At 36.9% G+C, this 21,160-nt stretch overlaps 1 protein-coding gene across 6 annotated transcripts in view; it reads right to left on the reverse strand.

The window, feature by feature from the left end:
• CTNNA3 (catenin alpha 3) overlaps nucleotides 1-21,160 on the reverse strand; it is a 512,488-nt gene that overhangs the window by 170,811 nt on the left and 320,517 nt on the right. For all 6 annotated transcript variants that reach the window (XR_008577888.1, XM_054832089.1, XM_054832088.1 and 3 more), the window contains one exon: nucleotides 14,641-14,733. Coding sequence is in view for 5 of the 6 variants with exons in the window: in XM_054832089.1 (XP_054688064.1) it covers nucleotides 14,641-14,733 (93 nt within the window). In the remaining variant the exon portion in view is untranslated. The remainder of the gene's footprint in view (nucleotides 1-14,640; nucleotides 14,734-21,160) is intronic.

Below are 21,160 nucleotides of genomic sequence, written 5' to 3' on the forward strand. Positions count from 1 at the left end.
TGATGAGGTGGATTGCACAAATCTCCTAGTTTAGTTCAAGAATCAAAGGTGCATTTTTTCCACTCAGCCAAAAAACACTGTTCCTCAAGCTGTACTTTTTGTATTAGATATACACACAGTATCCAGTATCTCACTTAGGATCAAGCAAATTGTAACATGGTCAATTACTTTAAACAATTTTAGCTACAGTTTCAATTTTCTAACTAAAATTACTTTCTTGTGTCCATGGTCTGTGCGTGTGGGGGACAACTAGATTCCACTCAGAAAGCACAGAACACTTCACAAAATTTTATAAAGCCTTGAGCAATGCATTCTCAAATACAAATTTTAATTTCAAGAAAAGCAAATTATTGAAATGGAAGGCTAAAATAATCCTCAAGACTTACTGACATATGACAATAATCAAACCATAATTCTGTTTATAATGTTTCATTTGTTATTTTATACTCAAAACCATAGTGGAAATCCTGTTTTCAACAGTGCTCCATCCAGAACTAGAGCTCCACTATCTGCAGTTCAGTATAAATATATTCAATTAAGAGCAAAGCCTCTTTGTATAGCAACGCTTTTTACAGATGTAAGCTTACAGTATTGGGACTTGATCTTGAAAGGCATTCAGCATTAAAATCCCCTGTGTCTGAATACAACACCCATAATTATCAATTAAGTTAGTTACACACCAAAATGACAATATAAAAATGAAGCTTATGTTATTAACCTTCAGTATACTGGATTTCATATATACATGTAAAATGTAACTGCAGTACACCTACACTACAATTGCAGTCTTTGAATATTTGGTAAAATGAACACACATGTGGAATAGGTTTATATACTGAGATTTAAAAAAAAAAAAAGACATCAGTAAAGCTCAACACATATGCCACAACTGTTGCTTCATGTACATTTTGAAGTATATTATGTAAAAAAATCCAATCAAAACAGCAACAAGAAAAAAAAACAAACTTACAAAAAATGTATTAAATCCACCCAATTAGTTCCTCATTCCCTCTTGGGATTTCTAACAAAACTGTCACCATTACAGACAACTGTCTTCAATAGTCATTTGTTTAAATGCCATTACCCTACACTTCCTATAATATCTATGAGCTATGGTACGCCCTCAGCAAAAGAAATCAAGAGCGAGCTTTCAACTTGACACAAAAATGAGTTACTGAATAGACAGGCAAGCAGAAAGCTTTAGAAGGGTTACACAGAGATGGGACATGGAAGTCAAAAATCCCTAAAATGCCCCTGGAAGGAATAGGTAGAAACAGTCTGGTGAACAAGTGCGACTGACAGACATCCTCAAATATATTCCATGTCACTCATTCAGACAGAAGAGCCTCAACAGCTTCAACTTTTCACCTGTTGCTGCCACAGTCAAAGATCTAAGCTGCAGCAAGCCCCACCCTGCCCCTTCTGGTCCCTGGAAGTTTTTTCTGTCCTCCTGAGGCCTCACTGCGTGCTACTTGCCCCTCACTGCAGGCTTCAAGGACATGGCTAGGCTTTCTCTCTCTGCTGCAACCTACAAACACTCAAACCTTCTTTTCCTGATCCTCTTACCCAGGTAATTTTTTAAGGGACCTAAAACAACACAACTGTGAACAGAAGAAAAAGCAAAAAAGCCCAGACCTGCTATTTTCTTTCTCTCTCTAGTAGGATTGCTTCCAGGTGAGACACCTGTCTTCAACAATAGCAGGACTGGCAATGGAGGGAGGCTGCTTGCAGTTAAGTAAGAGGAGTCAACACTTGTAAGAAATATTTAAATTCTGACAGCCTGTTAATTCATTGAAACGGTATCACTAAAGCTTCAGCTACCACTGGTTTTACACATGAAGTCACATGTTTTTGTACTGATGTTCTTTCTTTAGTCACGTGGTTAGAATGTTTTCTATAGTACATCCTTTTACCATTAGAGGTTAATATGGGTAAAAATCCTTGACCAGGATAAATACTACCTAATTTGAATTACTGGGTATCAGAAGTTATGTGCATGAATGGTTCAATATTTGAGGAAGTTGCCTGAAAGGGACAGTTAAAATTCAGAGAGGTAATTTGATGCCTATTTAATACCCTCGCAGGAAGAGAGGTGGACAATATATTTGGAAAAAAAAAATATGAAAGCCAGCAACAGTAAGGTTTTCCTACAGGTCTTAACAAATCCAAAATGTTCTATAAGTACACATCAAGTTTTCTGTGTAGACTAGCAAATCCTAAGTCTTGAAAGCACTACAACTGCACAATGTACACAATGGCATTGCCTCATTTGAAAAACTGAAATTTAATTCTCATCAATTTATCCTGTAAAGGGGGGGGAAAAAGAGGCTTGAAAAACAACAAAGTAAACACTGAGAACAGTTGAAAGACACAGTAATATCTGGGAGCTAACAGATTAAGACAGCATCATGAGCATTATGCAAATGCATCACGACAAATCAGATATGTTCTATATATTCAGGAACAAGGGAGGACTCTAAAATAAGAGAATTTTTTCCAGTAATATATTTTATATGAATGAAATTACCCTGTAAGAATCAGCATCACATGATTTCATCACAGAAGCGAAGATTTCAGTTACGTTCCTATACATAAAGTGGAATACTGTACCTTAAAGAGAATAACTGTTTGCCCAGGAGCATACAGCATACACTTCCATATGTAAGAGCATAAAACTACCACTAACACCTTGAATATTTTAGAATTTCCCTCAAAACAAATGTTATGTCACACCACCAGATGTGTTACACTGAAGTAGCTGCGAAGTGAAGCTGACAGAACAAAACAGCTTCTTTGTCCCATCTGTAAACAACTGTAGTCCCAAAGATCCTCACTGCTTCATTGAGGGGTTTCTGTGTGGGGAGTTGTTTTTTCATCCCCAGTGAAATATCTCCCACAAAGAGAGTTTCAAGTAAGTTTTTTCTAGAATTCTGTCAAGCAAAATCCTCTGCAGCCAAACAAACAAAAACCCCACCCTAAACCAAAAAGCTAAGAAAATTGTGCAAAGTGAAAACAATATATTGTCAGCATCTTAGCAGGTATGAACAATGTTAAGGTAAGCTAAGCGTTTCCACATTTCCTCCGAGTTTTCGTTTTCTGTCCTGTATTTCACATGCACAGTCTGTATACCCCATGAGCTGAGAGAAGTGCAAAAAACAACGGAAGACCCTTGTTACCTTCCAGAAGTGAGGATAGTTCAGGGCAGGTAATGAGAAATTCAAATAAAGAAAATCTTTCCTCCCCTTAGGAAAGAATCTTTATTCCTCCATTGTTAAGAATCATTCCTGAAGCCCAAGTGCAGAGACTCATAATCATGAAATTAGGTCCATTCACATTATCATCCTGTAAAAGTGGAACCCAACACTACCTAAATTGTATGTCACCCACCATCAAATGCCTACTTTTTTTTTTTCGCCCTGTTGTTGATATTTTTCTAGCGTCTTTAATCCTTTATTTTCCACGTGCAAAAACCCCAGCAGAATATTGACTTAAAATAGGATCAAGAAAGAGATTGCCTCCAACAGAAACATGTACCATTAAGGAAATGAGAAATGGGGTGATTTTTGAAGTGTCAGTAATTATTTATATAACGCCATGATTTAGGTATGAATAAAACAAATGTCAGAAGGATGCAGTGCACTATCCAGAAAAAAATTATTTATGAGAACATCTTTCCCAGAAAACTATGCATGTACAGGTAATAATTCTGCCTTGGAGATACAGATCAAGCATCAACAGAATCTGTGTTCTTCACGAATTTCGGTGATGCTAGAGTAGAACACAAAGTTAGTGTGACTGCAGTTATTAATTTAATTTTGCATTTTCCCAGAAAAAGCGGAAAGGCAACAGAAGTGGTATAATGAGAAACCTTACCTCTATTTTATGAATAAATGTGAACCAAGTATCAATAGTGTGATTTTAGCTTCCTGCTTCAAGAAGACGAACATGTTTCCTTGTCAACCTATGCTATTTACACTTATTACTGCATGCTATAAGTATTTATATTCTTTGCTCTTTATTGCTATCCTCCTCTCTCTTCAAAGAAAACATGCAAAACTACATCTCTTAACAGTGGTATTATTTTGCTGTCTTGTACTACTCTAAGCTTTCCTACTGTACGACCACCCTCCTCCCTGGACTCAGTAGTTTTTTATCACATCATCTAAGAATGATGTTTTATTGCCTGCCTTTCCTTCTCTGGCATTCTGCTCCAGGACTGTCACCAACAAAATGTGGCATCTCAGGAAAACTTATAAATTCAGAAAAAAGGATGAAGTTGAAGAGAGAAAAAAGAAATACCTTTCCAGGAAGAATACTTTCAAGTTTTAAAGGCATAGGGGAAAATAAATTGTTTATAAAACATTCATAACACTTTTGTGCAGTATGAATCTACAGCAAATGCCCTCCGGCAACTTTAAGAAACTTGATCATACTCATGTCTTATGTCCACTAACTGCAGGTGGGGAAAGCAGAAGAAGATAAAACAGAAGAGCTTGTGTATTGCTACAGAAGTTGAGGCCACCCAGGGCTGGTATTTTTATTTAACAGCACAAACTGAGAATTTGTTGAGGATTCTATTCTAACACAACAGATGCTGGAAGATGAGAGTTAAGACTGAAAAACTCAAGGCATTTTGTAGTTAATTATTCTCTCTTGAAGTACTATCATGAAACAGCCAAGTGGTCGCAGCCAACATGAGACTTTCAGGGAAATCCTCCTTTCCCCTTCATATTCTTTTTATTGGAAAAGTTCAAGCCAAAGCAAACATTCAGCTAAGTCTATCTGTCTAAGAACGCAAAGCATGAGGCCTTCCAATACATTTTGGTGACCCACAGCTTTAGGATTCCACAGTACTCCAGCCATCTAAAAATACCACATGCTGTATAATCTTTTTAAAACAACAAACCTCAATTTCCACAAACAGAAAAAGCTAACATCCTACAACTAGTAATGTCAGTAAATGATGCTAGAGGATATGAAAAAGGTTTTCTTCTTTGTATCATTTTCAGTCCTTGTCAGATACCCAGACTGGAAACTGGAACATGGCTGGTTTTGTACGTGTTCCTTTTCTGCAGATTGCCGGTCACATTAAGACTGTGGCGTTCTGATGGTATGAAGGATCATCCATCCAAACAGGATCATATATTATTATACTTAAGGACTAGACTATCAACTTTTTCCATGCAATCTCTCCTGGTAGCTGTTAACAACAGCTATCTATTAATGCTGAAAACAAACATTAACTTCTAACACCAAAGCTGCGCCACTGTCAGCTCAATCTGGCATTAGTCTGCATTGCCACCAAAAGCAGTGGCCTGCTCCTCCTTTAGACTTCTTTTTCCTCATTCCTTCCCTTCAGCCAGCAAGGAGTGTTCGCACATCCATACAGCGAACTTCATCAAGCAACTGACTTGAATGAAAACTAACCTTCTTTCTTAAAATCACAGAATTGTTTAGGTTGGAAAAGACCTTTAAGATCATCGAATCTAACCATCACCCTAGCACTGCCAAGTCCACCCAGGTTAATTCTCAGCTGCACCAGTTTCCTTGCTGAATACCTGTATGATTGCTATTGTTAGTCACAAGGGAAGGAGGCAGAAATAACAGCTTGAGAGTAGGGAGGGAAGTCAAGTCTTGAGCAGCACTGATGATGTATGCCAGATTAAACTGGTTGTGGAACAAAGGTGTAAGAAAGGAATTAAACATAGGAATGTTCAAGCAGACTACCACAGCTATCAAGGTTAATGACAATTTCTTCATTAACTTCAGCAGCATTGTGCATGGACCTTGCTAACATGGTGAAAATCTACATGAAAAATGTATCACTTCCTCAAAATACCCTTCCTTTAGTTTTAGAAATATTATTATTAAGGCATGATATGTACTTTTAATTAATCTCTCAATTGAAAGGCTGGAGTCAGTACTTAAGAAGATGTTAGAGAAACTAACATCTGTTTTATCTCTTTTAAAGCAGATGGTAAAGAACTCACTGATTTACCATGTTCTCCCCCATTACTTCTGCCCTTGCACAAGACTGCTGTATTTGAAGAAAATGGTATTAAGACAGATAAAAGAAGATGATGCCACACAGATGGTTCAACCAAGATGACAAAACAATTGTGGTTATTAAAGTGATATTGGTGAAGAGTTTTTACGAGGCTAATAAAAAACTTCTTCAGTGTATCCCACCATTTAATGTACCAGAGCAAATAACAAAATGGATGATTGGTTTTCTCTCATGAAAAAGTAAATATATAGGAAATGTAAATCGCTAGCTTCAAAAATCCACAGCATCATAAAGGATATAATTAAACTCCAATACCTGAAAAATCTAACACATCAAAAGATGCTGCCCACTTATTAGCCATCGAGTCACACTTCTGTGAAAGAGAATTTTCAGTTTTGTTCAATACAGTACCTACTTTCTAGAAAATAACACAGAAGCAAATAATATCCATCTATCTGTATCAATCTCAAAGGGCTAAACAATTTAAGTGTAAATCAAAACATAGCTCAAAGGAAAGACTAAATTCCCCTGTTCATTTTTATAAAGGAAAAAACACACTGATAAAATGTTTAATTTTGAGAAAAAAATTTTATAGGACATTCACATTTAAAGCTTGAGCAAAACTTATAGGAAGTATAACAAAGTTATGATGGTAGTTTTAAGAAAGAATGCAGAGAACATGCAAGCTTCTCAGTCAACTGTTTGTACACATGGGGCATAAGGTTGTAACTGTTAGGCTGCTGAAGGCTTCCATGATACTGTGCACCAAATTGTAACTGTAATCAATACACTTTGGAAGAGGACAGAATACAATTGGCTTGTGGACTGGATTGGAGATGCTTTGTCTGGATCTCTTCTACAGACATACACACACACTCTCCAGAAAACACCTCAGTTCCTCAACTCTTGGTTCCACAGTATTTCTGAATTTACTGATAAAACCAGACTACTTCACACACTCCAAAAAAAAAGGAACAGGCTTAATACTGCCTACTAGAGAGATAAGAAAGTAAGCATCACTGCAACAGCACTGAAATTACTAAAATTCAAAGAAAGGAAGCCTCACAGGCTGTTTTCTTGCAAGGAATCTTGGCGTTTTTTGCCATTCTCCTCACTGCAGGTACATGTGTCAATAGACAAGCAGATCCATAACATCAAAGTACAGCAGTCAGTTCCAGGCAGTCATGTTGGCATTGAAAAATGAATTATGTCGAACAAACCAAATACAAAATGTTAAAGACAGCTGTCAGATCAGTATTTGAATGACCTGGAAATATGACATGTATAAATATATTCCCACTGATCAGCTCAGCATCTTGCTTACCCTAATACCTCTCCATGTTACTTGAACTACCACACTGATTTATTTACAAACTTGCACAGCCAAAAATTCAGCTTCTATCTTTAGTGGTATTTTAATAGCCACATACCAAGCAATATTAAAAATAACTAACAGCATATTAAGTTCCAAGCAGCAAGAAAAGATGGCACTGAAAATTAGAGCTGTATCTTCAACAAATGTGCCAAGTATTATGCTCTTTTCATTAGTGGGTTTGGGTTTTTTTGTTTTGGTTTGGTTTTTAAGTACTGTAGGAGGGGAAAGAACAGCAAATATAAAAATAAAAGTCAACTGCAACAATGAACCCAAGATACCATACACTAAGTATATTAGAGATCAGTGCTCAGGTAACACAGGTCAATACATACCCCACGATGTCTGTTGCAGTCTATGACTAGCAAGGTTGTAGAACAGTCGTCACTGTTTTCAGAGACAGTTGTTATCAGCAGGACTTTTGACTGCTGGCTATGTCTAAACTCCATTTTGGGAGTCAGCCATTTTATTAAGAATTTACTAATTAGATGATGATTTTACTGAATGGTGTTAAATAACATAATTCAAATGATTACTTAAAAGATGAAAGATAAACCTGCTTAGAAATAAACACTTTGATTTGGATTGTGAAAGTGCTGAAATTTCACATGGAAAACTCTGCTGAGATAGAACACTTACCAGATGCTTTTGCATACCTTAAACGCTCTTAGTCAAAGAGTTCTTTCTGTGGCAAAGGGGAGAGCCCCCATTTTAAAAGTAGTAATTCTGTGTTTTATCTAATTTCTGCGTTGAATTCTATATTGAAAGAAAAATTACATCTTAGCAAAATGAACCCCGCAAAGCCAGACACCCAGAACAGGTCCTAACACACTGCAAACCTTTAAAATTATATTTAGACCTGAATACCAACAAGGCTGTTTTCAGGAAAGAAACAAAAATAAATATGACCAAACATTTATCTTTTGTCCCTGAGAGTTTTTAGACTGAGGGAAGATGAGTCTATATATACATTTTTATGCTGTGAGATGTAAACAAAAGTGCTGAAAATTTCTGAGACATCCTTCAAGAGTGGGAACACACTTGAAGAACACTTTGTGTCCTTTTTAATCTATCACAAAGACAGAGGTCTCTCCCCCAAACCCCACATGACATTGTGCAGGAGTTCATGAGTGAAATCACATGATTTGAGCTCCCCTGTAAATAGCACTGAGAACAACAGAAGTATTAAGCAGTTTCTTACATTTTGATCAGTGAATTTAGGAGGCTGAATATAAGATGGACTCTTCTAATGGAATTTAGATGAAGAGCAAATTATGGGGCCCAATAAAGTCAGTTCATGCGTCCTTGAAAACTGAAGTTGGAGTGAAACAGTAAAGTGTTTCTTTAAGAGGCAATTTAGTTTCAGAAGCATGGAATATAACAGAGAAACACTTTTTTTTTTTTAATTAGATCTTTCAATATGGATACGTCGTAATAATACAATTCTCCCATTCTAAAAGCTGACAGAAATCTGGTGTGAGGTATTCTCAGAAGGTTTTTGCAAGATCTCAAAACTAAGTCTGCTGTCATGAGTCACCACTCCAAGTCGCTAGAGTTTAAACTCAACTGTTCTGCATTTCTCACTCCCTTTCATATACCTACAGAATTACGAATTTAGTTAGATACTAATTAGCTTTTTGGTGTTTCTTACAGCTTTTTCCTCACAGCTGAAACAGAAGTATTGTAGGAACAGGACCAACAAACTTAGGCCTCTTTTTCCAAGTATGCCAACTTAACCTCTTGCATAGTATTTTGCTAAGGCATAAGAAGAACTCTAAGTGCAGATGTACGAAGTAGACAAGGGTTGGAGGGGAAGGGAAGTATGGGCACTAAATGAACTACAGAAGACATTTCTACTAAATGAGAAATAGGATAAGGGAGAAACCAAACACACTTACATATCCATTTGCTGAATATTACAAACTCAATAAAGCAGTATGAACAGGTAAGAGCAAAGCCTGTGACATGAAGCTTACTGACACTAAACGTTTCATTTCAGTAAAAAGTTCTGAACAAGCAGTGTGGGGCAGAAATGCTATCACAGGTACCAAACCCCACCTACAATTGGGCATTCCACTGTAGAACAATTTTAAGATTAGAAGCATCAAGGTATTATAGACATCAAGAGAACTACAAAAGAAATATCATATCAAATCTCAAGTATTTGTTTCCAAACTGAGACACTACACATACACTAGCAGTGAAGCTGATAGTCAAGACATGTTAGAAGCATGCAATTTGTTTTAAAAATAACATCTTCCCATTCACACTTTTCCTCAGTAATTAGTCATCAAGGCAAAACACTAGCCTCTACTGCTGTTACACCAGCATATGAGAGAATACAGAACCACATGTTCCATGCTTCTCAGAAGAAACAGGCCCTTAGAAGCTTCCTCTTAGTCCTTGGCACTCTATCTAAGCAACAAAAAATATTACACTAGACAAATTCTATCATATTAGGATACAAGTCTTGGTCCTTCTGTACACACACTTACACTGGGAAAAATCAAGGGTCTAGGGGCCCAAAAAGAGGCTGATGAAAACCCTGGCTTGAGAAACAGTCCTAGAAGGAAGGAAACATCCTGGAGTTCAGGAAAATATGTGGAAACAAATACTGGGAGACACCCAGGGACCTTGGACAGTAAGGCCCAAGACAAGTGACCGCAAGCAGATGTACAGGACAAAACCATTGTAACTTTCATCCCAACCTTCCTGGACTAGCAACAGTCTCCCCACTGGGCAGGACAGTCAAAACCTAGTGAACGTACCACCACCTAGTGAACATAACACTGTGGGGAAAACAAATGAGCATGTGGTATCATGAAGCATCGTAAAAACTCACGTCCCTGGTTTTTAAATAAACCCTAGTATCCAGACCTACTATGGGTTGCAACTCTTGTCTCGCTTGTGACAACGTTTTTGGCCTACCACAAGGCATCCACTCTTCAACATATGTACTCAGTAAAGTAATGGGCACTACTTTTTAGCCAATAGTTTGAATACAAAGATAAGACTCAGGCAGACAGCATTCACAGAGCCAGTATCACTATCTGAGCATGTACACTTCACATCAGAAGTGACTGCAAATTTAACTGGCTCAGCATGCATTTCATATCCATTGAATCAATGTCTTCCATATAATACATTTTGCATCGATGATAGCTAGCTATAAAGAAGAACATGTATGTCTTCACAAACTTCCTCCAGTGGCTTAGGAAGTAGTTCTGAAATACACTGTAGTATCTGGTTTAGGTTCTGATATATTCCTGGTTAGGTGCAAGTTAAGAAGAGAAATGAGGTGACAGCTTCACATACATTTAAAATAACTCAAGATGTAGACAGCTGGGGTTTTTTTAAGGATATTTTCCCTCATCTCCATTTTTATTTTCATTTTTTAAGCATAAGGAGCAACTCAAACTCTAATGGATTTCCTGTTACATAGATTTCCTTCTCATCTAATAGCTTTATAACTAGATGGTTTCTATCTACCTCTCAATACTTAGAGAAAAAACAGAACTCACTAAAAATACTAAGATCTGAGGTTCTGGTTATACCAGCGTATACCTTGTCTTTTTTAAAAGATCTGATAAAAATATGATTTTTCAAGGTTTATTTATCACCAAATACAGATTAAGCTAAACCATGAACATGCATGTGTTTTTCCTGCATTTTGCTTCCTTGCATGATGTACCAGAACGGACATGGCTCGCTGCAGACCTAATGACCCTGCACCATTTCAGTAACTAGCAGTAAGCTCTAGCAAGATCTGAGTCAGCATGACCTCATCTTCAAAGTGAGCGAGCCTAAAACTCACTTTTTTGGGTATGGGTCTGCCAAAATAAGCCCAAACCTTCTGCTCCTTCAAACTCTCCAGAGATCTCTATGATCTCTAATAAAAAGTCTCTAGACAGAACCCTCTGACATGCCGAAGCTCTTCCCAGCTACTGCCTTGAGACTAGCCACTTCTGATCTCCACTTTGAAACATATGTTTCAGCTTTAGGCTCAAGGTATTCTTCCCCTCAAAGATAGCAGCTCAGGGTCTGTTTGCATTAACGCTCTTGGCACTCCCTGCCTTCCATTCCCTCAGGGAGAAAAATGTCATTATCTCTCATTATGTGTATCACAGCACCTCCACTATGTGTGTTTCTGACAAACATGAGTTTCAAAGAGAATAAGCACACCTTCACCTACCTCGGCTACTGTTCAATCTTGCTTCTCTGCTCTCCCCCAACACTGTATCCTTATCCCAGGTTAAGTCACATTATCTAAGGCCTTCAACTCCATCCAAGATCTCATCAATGGCTTCACTGATCAGATGAAGCCTCCTCTCTCCTTTAAAGCCTGTTGCAGAAGGCATCCTTATTCCTCAGGCTTATCCCTCAGCAGAGTTCCCCAACCCAGCAAAACCAGAGACCTACCTTAAGAGAAGTAAGGACAGAGGACTCAGTACTAACACAGAAGCCAGGCTAAACAACAGGCTAGATCCTCCTTATATACAAACACACAAGTTTTTCTGGGTCTTTTCTCCATTGTTCCTCTTGTTGGCCTGTTGTGCTGGGCATACTTGTTGAACCACTGGAAAGCTGATTATCCAAATATAAAAACCTATCAGGAATTTAGACAGAGAAGCCAGATCCCTGTCTGCTAATCTCTGGTTTCCTACATTGAGGGTAGTTTTCTATCTCTGCATTGACAGATTTACCCTCTATGAGGTATCTTTGCCTATTCCAAAGGATTAACTATTCGAGGAACCAGAGACTTCTTCAAACGTGCCAGTGAACTGAAGCATAAGGGGAACAAACCCAAGATCTTTATTAGTAAAATAGATCTAGGGATTTATATCCTTGCTGTTCAAAAAAAAACAGAATTAAGTTTGCTTTTGTGGGTTCTTTTCTTTCTCATGCATTTGATGAGGTCATGATTTTGTCTGCACATCAGGAATGTAACATGGACTCCCACACAGAACAAGTGACATTATAGATTTTACCTACCTGACAAGACTCAAGAAAATTCTCCCAACCAAAAGCTAGTACCATGAATAGAAACAATTCTTCCTTCATCAAAAGATATGCTAGCAGCTTTTTATTTCTTCATTCTATTATTATTGATTTAACATTAAATATTCCTAAAATTCGTTTCTCATGAAGTATTGATGCAATTTCAGGAACAGGCATTATATGTTTCATATCAGCTGTAACATACACGCCCAGCTTATTTCATTTATTGAACAGTCAAAATATTTGCTAATAATCTCGCTTGAGAAAAAAAAAACATGGGCAGAGTTCAGAATCAGCCCTCTACATTTCAACTGTAGTACGGTATAAATAAGGTAACATAAGCATGTCCATGAATTCTAACTATTAAAAGGCTTTCCTCCAGGATTTGCCAATTCTGTATCTGCCTTTACCCCAGCACTACATGCAAAGCTTTGCTGGTCAAATCTGCAGAACTCCGACTCCAAGGTGTTTTCTGTAGCTGTTGTTTTCGTTGCTGCTTTTTTGGTGGGTGTGTTTGGGAGGTTTGGGGGGTGGGATTGTTGGGATTTTTTTCTGTTTTAATTCATTCACTTCAGATTTCGATCAAAACCACATGGTTCCCTTCAAGAAATATATTTTTCAGAGCACATAAAATCCCATTTTTTACTCTAAATATTTAAGAACATTGGACAGTTCTAAATGCAAATTTCTCCATTCCAAACTCTAATTGATACATCCTGCAGGGTTCTTAAGAGGTAATTATTTTCCCTGTGAAGAATTTTTAAATGATATGGCATAACCTGATTTACTGAAAAATGCAGGAGCTTTATTCTGCTATTTCCTACTTAGCTAAAAGGCCAGTTACTTTCACTGGGAATGGCCGTTATCTAAGAAAGTGGCAAATCCTGCACAATGAACACATCATTTATAGTACTATAATCTTATCATGTGCATACCCCATTATCTGTTTAGACAGATCTATGATCATCAACTAATTCACTGCTGTTTTACCTTGAGGTTAAAAAAAGGAAAAAAACCAACAAACAAGAAACTTCCATTTTATTATAAGAAATTAAAACCCTAGCAACTTAAATGGCTGTGGCGAAAAATCAATATTTTAGTCAAAATTAGATTTTAGGAGTTTCTGGTATCAAATGCAACACTGATAGTGTAGGTTTCAATTAAAAAGCTACATCTGGATGCATAATAATGTATTATAAAGGTACACTTGTACCCCCAGAGAAACAAAGAAGCTGGAAGAAGATATTAATGAATTCTTACAACCCAGCAATCTTCTTACAAAACCCATAACACATTAAATCAAGTAGAGTGGGATGTGAAACAGAGAATGCTAAAAGATATAAAAATAGACTGATTAGAATGATTCAAGAGAAAACACTGATTTGTCATATTTTCAGAACATCACATTTCCTTGATAGAAGTTTCTTTTTCCCCAAGTCTTGCATTTATTCAACAGGCATAAAATGGACTTCTCAAGCTTGTAACTGAAGATATTAATATTTGCTCTTCACCTTCTATTTCAACTTCACTTAGCATTCAAACACACAAAAGGGGTAAAGGATATTTAGGACACTGTGTAAACTACAGTGTTCTTCAAAGAATAAACGATCTTGAAATTATGCAGCCTCAAGGCTAAAACACTCAGATCAGATTCACACCAATCAGTAAAATCTTTGCTCTAAACAGATGTAACTGTGGAAGTTTTTGTATGTCTAATTCTGAATGTGACAAATACAGAGTGAATACACTTTTTGTAAGATATTAGGTACTAAAAAATTATCTGTAGCTTAGGACAGAAGCCACAGCTTTTGAATTAGTGATAATCAGAAGAACTCATACTTTAACATTCACATACACAAAGAACAAATCAAGTGGTAATAATACTTCAAGTTAAAGATCAAAATATGTATTGTTTTCTAAGAGTAAAAATACTCCCGATTTGCCTGTCATGTTACACTGTTCATTCAATCAGGTTTTAATTTCAAAAACAGAGCAGTAATTGTTTCTTCAACTGCAATTTTTACAGCTTTTAAAAACTCCCAATCAATACAGACTATTAACAATCCCTATGCTAACCATTACGAAAAAAAATAAACTGAGTATTTGCCCTTGATTTATCATTTGGTCTCCGTTTACTAGACTAAGCTGTGTGAATGGGATGTGAATGTAGACTTAAGGAGCATGGCTGAACATCTATGCTGTGTGACAAAAATACACTGTGTGCTTAGTGTGCTGTAATGGGAATTAACTGAAAAAGTCATACCTGTGGGCACAAAGTCTCGATGTGATTAGCTGCCATTTGGACAATTTTCATTCCATCTTCATTTGTTGACAATGAGCAAGCAAGATTAGCAACCTTAAACAAACAAACAGACAGTTTTGTAAGCAAGTATTCATCCCCAGACTCTCAAACTTGCCAAAAACATCACTGCTAGAAAGCCTTCGTTATTTGGGGAAAGTCATTTGTCAAAGAACATATCTGAACAAGGAAACACAAGGGGGTGCAAAAGGAGCTGTGGAAAGGGGTCAGTAACAGGAAATCTCATGACCTCTCCCCATTTTAGGTTTAGCACGTAATAGCTGCAGAGCGGTGTTTAGATAACATCAGGAAATTTCAAAGATCCTAAGGCTTCAGCTAGATTACTTGTGATCACGTCTGTTAATTTTTCAGAGCCCTTCAAATCATGTCCAGCTTTTTAAATTATTGTCTTAACTTACTTTTGAAACCTTGAAGATCAAATAACATTTGTCTTGATTTGTTGTAATGAAATACAGAACGATTCATGCCCTGAGCTATCCACAGATGATTATTTTAATTAGTGGTATGATTTTCTACTGAAATAGTCCTATCAGTGCAACTTACACTGAAAATGTATAAGGAAACTTGAAATCTGGGAAAGAACAAGTCAATCTTCTGTTTTATTTTACTATACACCATGGAGATACAGCTTCCTTTACAGGAAAAAAGCTCTTCCATGACACTCCACCATTCAACAAGTTTGAAGAGATGAAGGAAAAAGAGCACTCACTACAACTCAACATCAACAGACAGGCTTGACAAAGGCACAAGAGAGGTTGGGATACTGGGATCCAATAGATCTTTTCCTCCTACTGAAGTCATATAAGGTCCTTACCTAAACTACTACACACTTGTTAGTCTTCATAGCCTTCACTGAAATAGCTGTATTAGATATATACCACCCCAATGTTAATGTAGACCAAAAACTGCCTGAGAAATAGACCTCTGTAGCACTGCAAATACCAACACAGATATCAACATAGATACGCATAGTTAATTTGTAATTATTCAAAACTCATGCAGTGAGTTCTACCAGTCCAGCTGTTGCAAGATAAAAGCAAATCTTCATTTATCAATATTTTAGGACACTATTTCTAACAAAGAACAATAGTTCAATGATGATCTATTACCAAAGGCTTTTATTATTCTTAATTAATATAAATTATTACAAGGAATTAGTCAGTGCATAGCCAAATTAACTACTTTTCCAATCCAAACTTCAGAAGAGACTGACACTTTCTGAAGAATGTAAGGGACAGAATGTATGGCCTTCCATGTATACCTATGCCTACAAACACTTAATGAACCTGTCCCTGGTATTCCAGTACAACTCACTGGTTCCCCACCTGTGCGATGTGTTATCTTGTCTGCATAAAAAATAAGGGTTAAGACTAAAGAAAATCCAAATTTCATAGATGCACTCAAGTTGTATTCTCTTTTATTTGAAGTCAACTGCCACGGTTTTTTTAACATGATAGTTGAGAAAAATTGGTTTTGATCCTACGCTTCCCCTCCTGACTCTTCAATTCTAAGTTACCTACAGATGTTTTGGTATCATCATAATACAACTCAAAGACATTATTTTCTCCTCTCCAAAAAAACCCCGTTATTTTTCTTTGGATCGAAGGTCAGGGTTTTTTCAATATTGGTTACAAAAACTAATTCACATTGGTTTGCATATTTTAATTTCTTTGCCCCAGTCACTGAGCTGCTTGTGTATCCCAAATGTAACACTGCATTCATTCACACTGCATTAATATATCATCATATATAAAAAGAAGCACTCTACAAGGCTCAGTGCAAGTGTTATTGATCTGTTTCTTAAACAGCTCCTCAATGCCTAAAACAATAACATTTCAAAGGTTAAAAAAAAAAAAGGCAATACAAGCCATTCCGCCAGGACAAAAACTCTCTCAGAAGTTTTTTCTCTTTGCCATAAGGTTCCTCAGGTTTTCCAATTTAATTTCACAGTTCTCAGAAAAAAATTACTTTTAATTTATTAGGATCTACTGCAAACATGTGCGATAGGTAGCTTCTGTTTATCAGTAAGAACAGTTTTAAGATTGAGTTCTCTGCTGTAAGCAATGTTTTGTCCTTCTCTTGGTGTGCAAGGCAGATACAAAGACAGCTTACAACAATTTTTTATCCTGTTTCCCAGTTGCACTGGCTGAAACATCTTGGTATAAATCCAGTCATCACAGAATAATAATTTAGGTTGGAAGACATTTCCAGAGGTCATGTAGTCCAACCCTCTGCTCAAAATATGAGAATGAACTCTAAACCAATCTGTGCCAATGGCTCTATGGAGCAGATCAGCACCTGGGGACAAATTATGTGTATGTTACCAGATCACGTCAAAGATTAGAAGAGTAAAAAAGCGTGACTCTTCTCTGATAAAACATGTTCAGGTTGGGAAAGATCTCTCAATCCACAAGTATTCTCTTTCATTTGAAGTCAATAGCCATCGGGGGATTTTTTTTATATAGAGAGAGGAAAAACTGTTTCTGATCTTATACTTTTCCTCCTGATCCTTCAGCTCAAAGCATTCCTTGGTGATGGTCCAATTCATAACAGTATTCTCAAAGCCCAAGCAGCAAACTAAGGATATAAGCATTAGGAATTTATGTTAAGCCACTTTACAAGCACAACCAGAGGTGTGTATTATTTACATTAGATGTCTTTTAAAAATCAATAAATTAATATTTGGCTACTTTAACATAAATACATTTATTGTGTTACATTTCCACTGGGTATTTAGAATTCATACTACAGTGCTATACCAACATTGAATTTAGTCCTTTGCCTTTCATTTTGATCAACATTAGCAAATCTTTTGTTTCCATCCAAAAATGGATAGAATTTTCTTCCCCTGGCATTTAAGTAGCACCAGTTTTCTACATGTAGCTTACGCCTAAGTAAAAGGGTTCTCTGCCAGTCTCAGTAGGTGATTAGACTAATAGCTGGTCCACCCAAAAGACAATCCAGATTCCAGTAAGTCATTAGCATGGTCTCAACCATCATTACACTAGCTGTTAGTATTTTTCTCACCAACTCCTGAAGAGATCTCCCTAACACAAATCCAAAACACAATAATCCAAATAAATCAAGTGGAAAGAGTCAAATGGGGGGGGGGGGGGGTAATTCTTGCAAGCATAGGGCAGGACATGAGAAACTGAAGTCTCTTTGGAAGCCATAATGTCACCAATAAGGATGACAAGCTGTTTCATCAAGAAAAATCAAGCCCTAGCTCACGGAAGACCTATAACCTTACTTTCCTGAAAGTATCATGCACATCTTGGAAGGTTTCTCAGATAGCAAGAATCCTTTATTATGCTATAATCTCTCCCCTAAGCAATATAAACTACACAGATACATCATATTTCTTTTGCGTTCTCCAAGAGAGACACTAGCTTCCCTTAAAGGGACTTCAAGCCCAAGTACACTGCAACTTCAAAAATAAATAAAATTGCAAAATGAAGAGACAGCGATTCCTCTCAGTCAAAAAATCATTCTCTTTCTGAAGAGCAAAGTTTGTCAGGACAAGGACAAAGCTTTCTTGGAGGCTGGTCTGATTGAAATCAGCTCCAGCAAAACTTGGAAAAAAAAAAGCCATCAGAAATTTTTCAACTTTTTTTTTTTTTACCACGTGAAAAACTATTTGTTCAACTTATACTACTCAACGCAACGTCTATTCGTAATCATTATCTCCAAGCATTTCCAAAATACTACAAAAGTAGTTACACAGCTCTTCCTTGAAAACATGAAGAACAGTGACCAAACCATCCATGATGAGTTTTAGCAACATCAATTAATACACTAATTAAGATGTAGTGGGAAGAGGGAGACTTTGAACTGAGCGGATAACCAGTCAGGGATCAGGTTAGAAAAGCTAAAGCCCCGACAGAATTAAATCTGGCCAGGGTTGTTAAGGGTAACAAGAAAAAGCTTCTATAGGTGATAAAAACGAAGTGATGAAAGGAAGATGAGGGAAAATGTAGGCCCTCTTGGGAAGGAAACAGGAAACTTGTTACCTGGGATATCAAGAAGGCTGAGGTACTCAACGAATTTTTTGCCTCAGTCTTCACTGCTGAGTGCTCCAGCCACACTGCCCAAGTCGCAGAAGGCAAAGGCAGGGACTGGGAGAATGAAGAACTGCCCACTGTAGGAAAAAATAAGGTTCAAGACCACCTAAGGAACCTGAAGGTACACAAGTCCACGGGACCTGATGAGCTGCATCCACGGGTCATGAGGAAACTATTGGATGAAGTTGCTAAGCCACTATCCGTCATATTTGAGAAGTCATGGCAGTCCATTGAAGTTCCCAGTGACTGGAAAAGGGGAAACATAACCCTTATTGTTAAAAAAAAAAAAAAAAAAAAAAAAAAAAAAAAAAAAAAAAGGAAGACCTGGGAACTACAGGCTGGTTAATCTCACCTCTGTGCCTGGCAAGATCACAGAGCAGATCATCCTGGAAAACTATGCTCAGGCACATGGAAAATGATTGCTGACATCCAACATGGCTTCAGTAAGGGGAAATCATGCCTGACAAATTTGGTGGCCTTCTACAATGGAGTTACAACCAAGCACAAGCATTTTATACATACTTCTTGAGAAGTCTAACCAGATACACTGTCACTTTAAACACATACAGGAATTTACCAAGTCACTGATGATGACTGTAACATAGGGAGTTAGAAAGGTCTAAACCAAGATGAGGACCTTGCTTTGTCAGAAGTTTCACAAAAAGCAAAGCCTCAAAGACCTTCTGATCTATCAAGCTTTATCTCTCTAACTGCTGGAGAGATGGGCACCAAATACAAACCAAAGAATTTGGGGAGATTTGGGGGGGAGAAGACAGGGAGGGGGCAGGACACGACAATACAGACAGACATAAATACAATAAAGCAATCCATTGAGGTAGAGATGAAACCTGAGTAATCACAGTTCAGAAGATACTTCATTTGCAGGAGTTGAGAGCAACTGAATACTGAACTGGGGAATAACATTTGAATTTCAACATTACAGCAGTTAACATGGCTTTTGACATAAATTAGATACTCTATATAATTCATTTTAACTGCTAGTCTGCTCTCCTCCAACTATAAATGAAAAAAGGTACTTACATATTCTTTGCTTCTAATTTTGCTGTATATGGAACTATCTTCTACAAGTTTATTACATATTCTTAGCTTCTCCCACTAGCTTTATTCATGAAGCCTTGAGAAAAATGACTGTTCATACGAAAAATGCCATGGAAAAACTAGAAAGGTCAACAATAAGTGACAACTCTATATTTTTTACGGAAAAGGCTACATTGATGTATGTATGTCTCACAGTCATTGCTGCATTTTTATATGCATTTATGATTACTATGTGCATTTTTATGAGCTTAATAAAACTTACATAAACTAGAATATTTGTTTAGAGTGAAAAAACATATTCCTGTGGACTGAAAAACTTACCTCCAGTGGGCAATACAGTAATATCACAATGTTGCTTGGTTTCCAACCCATTTTCTACCATAAAACTTAATTTCTTTCCAGATCAAGTCAAACAGTAATACTGAGCTGTTCATATGCTGCTGTCCAAGTTTGTATGTTATTTTTACATTGTTTATAAAAATGCTTTAAAATACTTCAGGTCAAAAATTACACTATTCCTTTAATTATTTTTTTCTTAGTTTTTACTTTTGTGGGAATAAAGTTAGAAACTATACTCAAAAATACATTTAAGAAATATTATGTTGCTTTCCCCATCTCTTCTAGCTTTTCACCTTCCACTCTTCCAGAAAGATTCTTGAATCTGCAAATTTAACTACTGTGGGGCACTACATATCTGCAAGCCTCTTCACTCATCTTTTGGTTCCTTTTGCACTTCTCTTAATTTTGCATGTCTCTATCTCTCCCATTTTCTGCAGAACTGAATTACATAGTACTGCATTAATGCCATAATCACTACTGATTCAACAAAATTAGCTCTACCTTGTACAGTGGAGGCTTATCACTGCCCCCGTTCAACTATAACCAACTACATTGTTAACATGAAGAAACTCCTCGCAGTGTTATGTAACTTCACATGTTTTCTATAATGTTATTTGTCAAGCATGCTAAAGGTTCTATTTCTGTAATTAATTAATAAAGGGTATTTGAATACCAATGGACTAGATTGTTCTTTTTTTTTTTTAACCAACATAAATGTAGAACAACCCACTGCAACTGGTTTATTTCAAGTTCCACATGCTCAAACAAGTCTTATCTCGCACAAGTTAATTTAGGAGACTGTTTTGATAAACTGGGCCTCAACCAAAATAAAAATGGAAAATAAATTAAACAAACACAATACTCTGAGGCAAAGACCACACGTGTGAGGGAGAATTCTGCACAGTAACATTTCAGAAATAATTTCCTTTTCAATAAAGGTGTCAGGCTTGATGCAGAGCCCCATTAAGTTTTCTCTCACTGCTTTGGGTCACAGTAAAGACAGC

Source organism: Grus americana, chromosome 7 (assembly GCF_028858705.1).
Source record: "Grus americana isolate bGruAme1 chromosome 7, bGruAme1.mat, whole genome shotgun sequence".
Classification (NCBI taxonomy): domain Eukaryota; kingdom Metazoa; phylum Chordata; class Aves; order Gruiformes; family Gruidae; genus Grus; species Grus americana.